The 12,030-nt window shown below is 32.1% G+C and overlaps 1 protein-coding gene across 1 annotated transcript in view; it reads right to left on the bottom strand.

Moving 5' to 3' along the window:
* LOC140045154 (fibrocystin-L-like) overlaps positions 1–12,030 on the bottom strand; it is a 47,303-nt gene that overhangs the window by 19,243 nt on the left and 16,030 nt on the right. The window contains exons 13-28 of the mRNA XM_072089922.1: positions 11,532–11,682; positions 11,234–11,374; positions 10,370–10,767; positions 9,780–9,907; positions 6,852–7,018; positions 6,041–6,340; positions 5,377–5,531; positions 4,909–5,031; positions 4,490–4,598; positions 3,821–4,027; positions 3,485–3,550; positions 3,111–3,244; positions 2,348–2,498; positions 1,628–1,814; positions 855–1,090; positions 401–586 (exon numbers count right to left, since the gene is read on the bottom strand). Of these exons, the coding sequence (XP_071946023.1) occupies positions 401–586; positions 855–1,090; positions 1,628–1,814; positions 2,348–2,498; positions 3,111–3,244; positions 3,485–3,550; positions 3,821–4,027; positions 4,490–4,598; positions 4,909–5,031; positions 5,377–5,531; positions 6,041–6,340; positions 6,852–7,018; positions 9,780–9,907; positions 10,370–10,767; positions 11,234–11,374; positions 11,532–11,682 (2,839 nt within the window). The remainder of the gene's footprint in view (positions 1–400; positions 587–854; positions 1,091–1,627; positions 1,815–2,347; positions 2,499–3,110; positions 3,245–3,484; positions 3,551–3,820; positions 4,028–4,489; positions 4,599–4,908; positions 5,032–5,376; positions 5,532–6,040; positions 6,341–6,851; positions 7,019–9,779; positions 9,908–10,369; positions 10,768–11,233; positions 11,375–11,531; positions 11,683–12,030) is intronic.

The raw sequence follows: 12,030 nt of genomic DNA, 5'->3' as shown, positions 1-12,030 counted from the left end.
AAAGGTTAACAAAATTAGCACTATTGATAAAGTAATTTAAATTTGATACGACATTTAAATAACTGGGCAATTAATAGTAGAATTTATCTCCCTTAAGTTTCATTATATTTGTGAATGGTTTAATATGTATAATACTTGAGTGGCCAAGCGTTTAAAAGAATAGCCTATACACTTGTCACATTAATATAGTTCATGATGTGTCGGGTTAACCAGAGTTCTGGTTCATTCAGCTTTGTTTAAGGAATGGAGGAATGCTGTGTCATATAGCCCTTTGCTACCACTATGAAATATCATGACCAACAACTTCGTACACGAAGACGGCCAATGAGAGACTATAGGGGACTACATGCCAGCAAAAACCCTTCAAACAACTACTTGTTGTTATGAGTGACAAACATACCACTTTTTGAGCTTGATCCTGCATAGAACCCTTTACCATCATATTCTACCGAATCTGCATCTGCAGTTTGTTGAACTGTATAACCTACAGAGTCAACAAGAGCTGGTGTTGACCATTGCCACATCACTGTATCTCCTGCCATTATTTTCAACACCTGTGGATCCCACTTATAACCAACTCCATAATCTTTAAAAGAGCAGAAAATGCATTTTATAGATAAATGCCTGAACCTAAATAGCTTGTTTTAAGAATGCATTTACAATATTCGGAAGAGTCTTTCAAAGAAAGAGAAGATTGGACCTTAGCAGAATCTATACTTCTCTGTAAACATTATTATATCATTGCCAGAATGATAATTATTTAATAGGTCAATGTTAGTATATCACACACGTATTTTAGTTTTAGATTAATAAATATTCCAATGGCATATTTGTTAATTTGAACATCAACATACCTTCATGTTTTCCTTGATTGGTCACAGTATGTACAACTCCCGAGCTCCCGGATGTACATTTAATCAGGTCATTATTCAGATCTGTGATGGCACAGGTCACAAAACCAAAACTTACATCAACCAAAGAGGTATTAGTACCAAAACCAGAACCAGTAATGAATACCGTTGTACCGCCTTGCAGAGAACCATGATCAGGGAAGATGCCTTCAATTACAAGATCATACGAAAATTGTTGTCTGAAAAAATAAATATTTATATTGATTATTATTCATCAGGATTAAGATATTTATTTAACCATGCCTTGTTCAGTGATTTCAAACTCATGCCTCATGGGCGTCGCTTTCGATGGCCGGCATGTAGAACAAACCGGAAAAGAAATTCGTTTTTGCCAGTGGCCATCCGACTCTTAAATTCTTGAACTTTGACTCTTGTTATATTGTAATATGTATTGTGATATTTTGTATATTTTGTAAGATCATTTTAATTCAGACCTTTTTATTTGAATTGCCCGTGTGGGATGTTTAAATAATTTCGAATTGATTATTTTATGTTACTATAACACAATGGCCATAATTATTTACACTTATGTCGAAGGAAATGTAAAAAGTCTACTAAGTGAAAACCACTTTAAGTTAAATCCTTCTATACTGACTTAAGCAAAATCATTTTCAGAGAAAATTAGATAATGGTCTTGTATACTAATGCTGTAGTTCTTTTCAAGTATCAAAAGACACATTCATAAAATCTCTATTTAAGCATAGCTTGAAACATACCCAGTTTTAGCATAACCTTTTCCTGGCACAGATACTGTCACGTCATAGATTCCAGGTTCGTTGCCAGGAACAGTACATTGAATTTCGGTGTCATTAAATGATGTCACAGAACATTCAAGTTTATTAATAGTGACCATAGGCTCTTTGGTACCGAAGCTTGAACCAAGTATAACAATGGTGCCTCCTCCTAAAAAGAAAATAAAATATTCAAAATAAATTTTGCGCCAAATCCCAAAAAAAAAAAATATTTAAAACAACATCATAGCCCTGAATTTCACATCGCAAACGCATATTTTAAAATAAATAAAGTTCTGTAGTAATTTTCTTTTCATAATTTCTCTGCATTGGCCTATAAAAGATAATTATACAATCATCACTTTTGTAAATCAAGTAACACTATTTTACACAAAGTAAAACTTTTGCGCGCGCGCACATACAGGTAAAACCTTTGCACATCAAGTAAAACTTTTGCACACAAAGTTAAAATTTCAACCATGGTGTTTAATAATCCTATAAGAAGCCGATGTATTAAATTACAATGCATGTTTTTAAATCTTTTTTCACCTTAATTGTAACTAATGTTATATCTAATACCGGTATTGTATATAAGAATTGATAGGCTAACTTGTCCCAACCTACTGTAGTTAGGATTTAGTAAAAGAACCCATTATCATAAAACAATATCAACAAATTTGTATTAAATCAGCAAGAATAACAAACCTAGAACACTACTTGAAGTTGGTGAAATACTTGATATTGTTGGCGTTAAGGCTGGATCTTGGGTAAATGCATTGACCTTACTGTGCGATTGGTTATCGATTTCAACATAAACATCTACCGTGTTTGTTGATCTTCGTCGTCTAGACTCATTCTTTAAAAGAAACAGTAAAATGTATTGTTAATATTAAAGCTTTAATAAGCCATATAATAATTATTGTATGTGTTTTATTGTTTTCGATCAGTACATATTACAGATCAAAAGTAAAACTTTTTGGTTGAATATTTATGCTTTGCTTTGATTTTGAAATAAGCAGTTAGAAAATTCTTTAAAATACTCAATTTTCCACATTCCGCGTGCATCATGAAGAATATAAAAGTTTCACTCATTTTAAATACAGCTATTACGACTATACGATCGTATTCAACCAGCTTAACAATTGTTGTAAGACTGTAAGTAAGATTTTTCTATTTATTGATGATTTTTAATGTTATTCCTATATATTTTAATTTTATTTTGATATACTATTTTTATGCATTTTCTAAATTGTGTTTGTATCCTATCAGTGCAATATGAGTCCTACTGTATAGTATTTATTTCTGCCTGGTTTTGAATGAATGTTGTTTTTTGTTTGTAATTTTATTTAAGGAGACAAATAAAAATGAAAAATAAATAAGTGGTAAGTGTTTTACTAGAAGGATCCTATAAGCTATAATAGAAAACCAGTTTATTTCAAGCCTATGACAAAGAAATTGTGTTGCTAACCTGGACTTCCAATGTACAAATGATAACATTAAAGCTTGAATGAGTGACGACACATCGTGTACTACCAATGAAAACTGTGTTCTCTTCTGGAATATCACTAAAACCGTGACCATATATAGTTACTTCAGTTCCTCCTATAAAAGATAAACATTTCATCAATGTCAAGTTTATTTACCACAACATACAGTTGTTTCTGCAAAGCTCTTAGTCAAGTCAAGCAAGCTCTTAGTCAACCGCCCACAACAATTCTCACCCTGAATCTTTGACTTTATTTTTAAGAGGGGCTTTATACATAGCCTCTCCATGCCTTGCTTTGCTGTTTGCTGTAAGTAAACAATGTGTCTGCTATATCAGAGAGAAATTAATGTTTATACCTGATTCACTGCCTGATTCTGGCTCAATACTGGTTATATTGACAGTGTAGTTAAAATATACATCAGCTGAAATATGGAATAAAATCATGAGTTACGATATCTGATCATAAACAACAAAAAACCCAACTCAACTTTTAGCCTATTTTAATCAAAGTCAAACAGTAAGTCGAAACACTGTCGCGCCTCCTCATATGTATAAGGTGCAAAAAAATTAATTAAGTATGAATCGCCATAAAAATACCTTTTCCAGAATTAAAAAAAGTTAACCAGTGAAATATACAAAATTCCAATACAACATAATATTTAAAATATATAATAATGTAAATTAATACACACTACTGCTTTCAGCATATCCAAAAGGTACAACGTTGACTTCAACTTCATAAATTCCCGCCTTTCCGTTTTGGACATCGCAGACTATCTGAGTCTCGCCACAGGATTGTACTTCACATGCTATATCACCAATGGTCACGATGTTCTCAGAAATTTCCACGCTGAATCCGGTGCCTGTGATGGTGATGGTCGTCTGTTCAACTTCAGAACCTGATCAACAGAAAACATGGATAGTTAACACATATGGACGTGCACACAATGTTTCTTATGGAAGACATTCTAGATGATATTATTTAAGAGGAAGAAGTTAAAGCTGTAGGTTAGTCTGGGAAAGTCTGGCGTCTTCTGTAACATATGCGTGTTTATCGCAACACATATTGTATACCACTAACCCAACCAGGTTACTGATATACAGGTGTCAAATTTTAATTTCCTGCTGGGAAGGCCAATTTTCGTAATCGTTTTCCTCGAACTTGGTTACAACTAGTAAACAACGCAAGTAAGTTTACCAATCACCAGGGACAGTTCGGAAGATTCATCGTGACGTGATTGGTCAACGCACTTGTGCTGCGCCTTGTGGGAACAGGGCTTTATCAATCTGTCAGATAAGTCAATATTCTTTACACTAAAAGTCAAGAAGTCATTGGAAACCGAGTGTGCTTATTTTATTACCTGCATGTCTGTCAATGTTTGTAATTTCGGCAGTGTAATCTTCATTATAATCAAATGTACAATTATCCGTGGCACAACTGGAGATCACTTCATTTATATAGACTTCAACCTGAAATAAAAATAAAAACTGACGGCTGAAGATCTGACAAGAGTCTGTTTTCAAAAATTTAATTTTGTTTCGTGACTATTGTCGAATGTGGTTATTTTCTAATTGCTTATGCTTTCTCTTGTTTTGTTTCCAGTACAGCTCGGTTTCCATTAGAGATACAACGCAAGAACGTAGACACAAAGTTGACCAATGGCAAGCGACGGTTCAAATATTTCATCACATGTGATTTGTCAAATCCCTTACGTTGCGTTACGTACATGCGTCTGTAGTGGGACCCAAACATAAAACTACTTTAATCTTGACTACTTACTTGAGGCGACGAATGTGGAGTTCGTAGATAGTCACCTGGAATAGGAGCAAGGACTAGTGCGCCATCAACGTCTGTAGAAGCTGTAATGTCAACGTCATCACCTACTAAACCTGTTCCATTAATCTGAAAATATCAAACAAATTATATTTGTTAGATGCACTAAAATCCTGAAATTAGTAAGCCTGGATACACTGTGGCTATAATGTAACATAACATATGAATCTACGAGGATTGTTGAGACACTGATGCCTAAACAAAAAGACATTGTTCAGGAACTATACTACCAACTGAGAATAGTAAGCGCATGGATGTACCTAAAAACATACGGGAAAATTGTGAAAATTCCAGGGGTAAAACACAACATTTATTCTTTTTATGTCTTTCTTTTTCCACACACAATATGTATTAGATTATTAGATTAGATTTAATGTTTAATTTATTTGCAAAGACATTAAGTATTGCCTTTACCTCTATGGGTTCATGATCACCACCAATGTCAGTCCATTCAATGTTCCAGATAGAAGATGAGCATGTTGACGTCTTTTCTACAGCCACCAGTCCAGTGGCAAAATATCCTTCAAGCAATTCTTTCATTTGTTTGGCTGAATACGTGGCAGATACAGCTATGGAAAAAATATATATATTTTTTTTAATTAAAAGGAAGTAAATAACTAAACTAAATACTAAACCATTTTTGATGAGTGTTATACGATTTAAATATTAAAGCGTACTAAAATGGCTGAAATTATATATTTAAAAAGACAAATAGAACAGAATTATTAAGTGAACACGGGAAAATCCGGCTCACGGTTGTGTGCATTACTGCTACTGTACCCTAAGAGTGGAGCAATGATTTTCTGAGTAAGCCGCCTGAGTTTTGCCTACTGAATGAATTTGCTCAATTTCTGTATTATCCCTACTATAGTTGTGGTGGTGTATGATGTACCGTGACGAATGTCTGAGTTAGTTGGCCCAAATAATCAATTATTATCAGAGTACAGTATACATCTGTGATGGCAATGAAACGATTTTTTTAATGGTATTATTGCATAAGTTTCTCATGTAACTATGGGCTTATTTATAGCTGTTAACAAATGTTATAGGTATAGTAATATTATTAAAATGACCTTACCTGAGCTTTTACCATTCCATTCCATCATGAAACTACCAGATATTGGTTTTGAGGCTGCTATCATTCTTTCAACAATAATCGTTGTTCCATTTCGCCAATCATTGCTGCTAAATTCGACATAATCACTTTCGTCTTTAACTGATCCATTTGTAATATTTGCAGATTTAACTTGGAGAAGAGGAAATCCGTAAGCACAGTTTGCTGCAAACAGTGTGATATTAAAGCTGTTTGTGTCTTTTACAACGGATACATCTGTAACAAATATATCGTTTGGTCGAGCTGCAGGACGAGTTTGAAGATCTGAAAACCACAAATAAACATTATTAAAAGAGAGCATATCTATTAAATCAGGATTTAAGAAAAACAACAAATTCCACATTGTTATACTTAAAAACTACATGTGACAAAAGCAGTGAAGAAATCAGTTCCTTTTCAAGCGTTACAATATTTAGTATAGAATCTATACTTTTAAAACATGTTTCAAATATTAAAAAGGCGAATTCATATTGGGCTACTCTTAGTATTTTCTGCGATTTTCATTTCGATCACGTGTCTGCCAAGTGTATTTGCCTTAAATATTGCTTGAATGATAGGGTGGGGTTGAACTGAAAGGAGGAAATGTTCTTTTAAAAAGATGCAAACAAGCTTTTTTTTCCTTTCGTTTTCACCTTACAGAAATCCCCCCCACCCCCTCTCTTGAAACGTTTGACGTTATTCAGACATCACGCTATCCACGACTCCACGTTTCTATATTTTTCTGTTTTGAGCAGGAAGTTTTCTTACAGATATATCGGTATCTGTAATGACTTACATCTTATTTCACTGGACCCAATATTCAAGTTATCAATGTAGAAGTCACCGCCATCTTGGTAAAGTGTAATGACCTCAACATCAAATGGAGAATCGGGACTGCTATCAAAATTGAGTTCTTCATCTAGTTTTATATAGCTGTATATATCAAAGCAGTCATAACTCCAACTGAAATTTAACAAAATGTGTTTAACCAAGTTTTCTGTTTATTAAAGGATCAGTTTCTACAAACATTTAAAATAAACATATACAAATTTATTTGCCAATCGATTATCAAAGAGAACTAGAAAGGATTGGGTAGAGTATTACTTTTCTTTATAATTTGTTAACATTCCAATAAAAATAAAAGAGGTAAATAGGTTTGTTGTTTTTGTTTTTTGGTTTTTGTTTTTTTTAAATATATTGTATTGATTTAATGTTGGTCAAATAAATAAACGAAACGAAATAAAACATGTCATTAAGTGTAGTTAGTCCCATAGTATAAATTTTGCAGAAGAAGAAAATATCACATTTTTCAGATGGGATTTATGCCCATAACTTCCATAATTTATTAGTTGGTTGGTTGTAGTATTTTTTTTCCGACGCTACTGTTACTACACTTTTCATTGTTATTTACAACAATATGAATTTAGAATATCTGTTATTGTTTTAATATTAGGCTATCACGTTTTTATTGTATATGTTTATATATAGTGTAGTGTATTTATAGTCTAGTGTATTTATAAACCAAAGCTATTTTAACGAAATAGATTGTTTTTGTGAAATGTCAGGTCTGATGCTAAATAAATCCAAGACAAGGAGAATGTGGATTTGATGTGATAAAAAGAAAATTAGTAACTCTTGCAAAATTCCTTTAATCAAGAACCTATTAAGTTTCTAGGTATTTACATTGGTTATGATAAGGATATTTGCAATACAAAAAATTGGTATGAGAAAATTGAAAATCTAAAAAAGATCCTTAAAACTTGGGAAAAAAGAAAAATATCATTCTTTGGGAAAATCAAGGTAATCAAAACACTAGCGTTATCAAAACTTATTTATAATGCAAGTGTCACAGACTTGCCAAAATATATTATTCCTGAAATAAACAAGATGTTATACAACTTTTTATGGAGTGGTAATAAAGAAAAAAAATTAAAGAAATACTCTGATACAAAACATGGTGGGATTAAAATGATTGAATTTAACTCTATGATTGAATCTTTAAAGTTAGGCTAGGTAAAACGTTTACTAAGCCCGGATCCAGGAAAGTGGAAATGTATTCCATTATACAATTTATATCCAATTGATTATACATTAAGTATGACGGAAGAAAACTTTGAGAAGCATAATGCACTCAAATATGTGAATACATTCTATATAAATATGCTTAAAGCCTGCATACGGTTTAATAATATTTATGCTAAAAAACCTCAATGTATATGTAAAATAAAAAAACTCAGAGGTTATGGGAGAATATAATATGTCATGCATAACAAAAAATCACTATTCTGTAAATCTTGGGTGAATTCAGGTATAAAAACAGTAGGCGATATTATGGTTAAGTCTAGATTTAAGCATATTAATGAAATAACTCCACAGTTGAAACGAATGGAAAATGCATTTTTAATATATATGGCACTAATTGACGCTATTCCGAGAAGCTGGAAAGTTATAGTGGTTGAGAAATCCTATTGTTATATACATAAAGAGGTTGATACAATAGACAAAAATGTTAATGTTACTTCAAATTATACAACTGTCAAACAATTCTATTCCACTTTTACCGATGTAGCATATAAAGCGTGCATACCAAAAGCACAAGATAAATGGGAAAACCAACTTCAAAATTGTTTTATTGACTGGAATCTATGTTGGAAAAACAAAGTTAAGAGTATGTTGCACATAAAAAGAGTGGCTTTCTTTAATTTTAAGTTTCTACATAAAATTTTACCCAACTAAGTGTAAGCTACAATTATGGAATTTGTCCAACAGTAATTATTGTGAATATTGTAATGAGGAGGTTGAAAATGAAAAGCATATGTTATTTACATGCAAAGAAGTAAAACATTGCTGGGTAAAATGTTGCGCTATGCTGAAAACATGTTTTGCATTTACTCAGGAAGTTACATTGGAGAAAATTGTACTTGGAAAATATGATGTCAAAATTAATAAAATATTTTTCATTTTAACTTTCTGTGTTTATAAAAGTAAAGTCAAACATAGATTAGGACTTGTTAAAAAATGTCCATGGTTAATGTTCACTGCGGAGTTAGAAGGTATAATCAATTGTGAGTTGTTAATAAATAAAGAAAAGGCAACAAAATGTGGTCAGATATGGACCGTAACAATTTAGCAAGGTATAAATTTAAAATTTATAAAATTGATATTTAGGTAAAGTAAAATATAACTTTTTTTGATTGCCATAAAGAGATAAAAGAGTTATAAAATAAAGAATTCTGTGGTAAATTATACGTACATTGTTAAGGATTGAAAAACGAGTGTATAACATAGAGTAAAGTTTTTTTTTTTCTTCTTTCTTTATACTATTATATATAAAATGCAATGGTAGGAGTGAGATATCAGATGTACTGAAAGTTATTTAATGTCAGTTATATTGTATTGTATCATTACATTACTCATGTACAATGCATTGTAAACGAACACTTTATTGATGAAGAAATAAAAGTGGGTTGATCCTATATAAGACAAAAAAAAGCATCCTGTTATCGTCTTCTTGCTATTGGTGTTTGGTATTTGAAAAAAAAGTATTAATAATGGGTAATAACAAATAAAATAGTAATAATAATCGCCATGCTTTTACGTTGATTAAGCAATGCATAGTATTAAGCCTTAATATTCAAAAGTTGATTATACCTGATACGAACTCTCTTAATCGTATAATGCAGTACCAGTTCAAAAGACGCACAGTAACACATGGTCTTCTTACCTTGTTGTCTTTGTCAGTTCAGACACTCTGTAAACTCTCTCACTTCTTTGATCTCCATCTTCATTATGTTTCCAACGAATTGTGAACTTTACTTCCTGTGACAGGGCTCCATTATAAGCAAAGCATACCTGTAATTAATGTAATTACATTATGTTTTTTGTTGTTCTTGTATATAGAAAAATGTGTAAGGATAGCCGTAATTGAATTCATTTACAATAAAAACATATACAAGAAAAACATCCCAAAGTATTCAATTTGTGGGATTTTAGTGTAGTTGAAATTTCATAAGAAACAAAATCCCGATAGTAGACAGATTTGCATCTGGGATTTACAATTTATCTAGTTATAGTGATGTGTTGCTTTTCTCGGGATCAATAGGCCTAATTAAAAGAAAACTAGAAGACTTTGGTTGTGTTCGTTTTCGTTCCGATTTACTTTAAATAATAAGAAACAGTACAAATACAGTGACAAGAGCAATTCTTTGCTTTTCATTGATCTTCTGTCGTTTTCCCGCCAAAGCTGGCATGCACTAAACCTTATTACGCGCATAAACCACGTAAAAGTCAACAACAAAATCTTATAATTATTACCTTTCCATTTTTTTTGGCATCGATTACATCAACAGTCTCTCCATTAGATGACACAGTTTCTCCTGCTGCGTAAATTATACTAGGATTCTTCAAAGAAGCCTGTCCACAGTATGGTTCCACATCCATCACCCGTGCGCCGGACTCATACCCACTTGCAGTACCCTCGTAATCATTTGTGTAAAGACCACTAGATTCTGAATCTTGTTGACATTGGACAGTGAACATCTGTGTTAAAGCTTCTTCAAAATCTCCAGCAGTTGATGAACTTGACAGTTCTGCGCTTTCAATTTCGTCAAATTTGACAGTGAAACTGTCAATGGTAGCCATGCTTCCTTCAACCGTGGTGGAGCTCTCGACCTCGAAGTCATCGGACATTCCAACCAATTGTTGAACATTACCTAAATAAGAATAATATTACAAAAACCTTTTTTTTTTGTATATTTAAGAATTGAAGACATTTTTAAAGAATATACTATTGTTACTGAATTCAAAGGAACGTAATTATACTGTGTCTAGAATATTCCAATATTAAATTTTAATTAACAAACTCTGCTTTTGTCAAGCAAAAAAGTTACATTTATTTTTAGTAGCAGTAATAGTTGTTTAGGACATATTAAAAGCAACTACATTATACATATAATTGGAATTTCATCGGACACGATTAACTAAGTTATATATTAATGGTGATTGGCACACCTCTTGTACTTTATTCTCCTTCATGCATTTTCTCATGCTCTCGTAACCTCTTTTAAAGGTCATACGATTTATAAAAAAGAGTTCAATATTCAAGAGGAAGAAAACAGAGATATAGAATATAGAATTTGCAATACAACAAAGCCATGTTTCATGAAATTATCTGCTTACCCGAACCTGATGGGAAATGAATCACAAACACATTTCCAGCAAGTCGTATTGTTTTATTGACAGACACAGAATATGTAACGTTCTGTAGGTTGTTAATAGCATCTTGTACCTCATTGGCAGTGGCATCAGCAGATAATGAAGCTAAATAGAGGAAAACATATTGTATATTGAATTATTTATAATTGTATTATATTATTATATTATTATATTATATAGTTAGAAATGAAACTGGCATCTTGCGATGGTGTAACCAGTATTGGAATTATTGATATTGTTAGTAAGTAAAGTAAAGTGTTACCTGTGGTTTCATCCATAAATGAAATGCTGAAAATTCCTTCCAGATCTTCGCATACTCGTACATATTCATTTTCCGTGTCTTCATTTGAACAGTTTGAAAACAACAACAGTATTTCTTGAACTTCTCCATCTCCTCCATTAATACTTAAAACCTTTAAAGATAATGAATTGTTTTGTCGGTTTTTTACTTAAGTCATACTAAACGAACTGCTAAATTATTTATCTGGTGTTAACTGTCATGTGAACTCATCTAAAGCTCTGTCTACACTATCAAACTTTAAGCGAAAATGTGATGTGCCAATATATGGAAATGATGATGTCATATTTGGGCATATCACTACCATATTTAGCCACATCGCCATTTTTTGTCAGACTAGTTTAATAGTGCAGACTGAGTTTAATGCGAGAGACACTGCCAGTTTAACAAAAGTAAATCCTTCAATAGCATAGTTTAAAACATTTCGATAAAGTCAAACTGTACATCATGTAGTCATATTCTT

The sequence above is a fragment of the Antedon mediterranea genome, chromosome 3 (assembly GCF_964355755.1).
Source record: "Antedon mediterranea chromosome 3, ecAntMedi1.1, whole genome shotgun sequence".
In the NCBI taxonomy this organism is placed as follows: domain Eukaryota; kingdom Metazoa; phylum Echinodermata; class Crinoidea; order Comatulida; family Antedonidae; genus Antedon; species Antedon mediterranea.
Note: the sequence above shows the minus strand (reverse complement) of the source record. Positions and strands in the feature narration are given on the sequence as shown.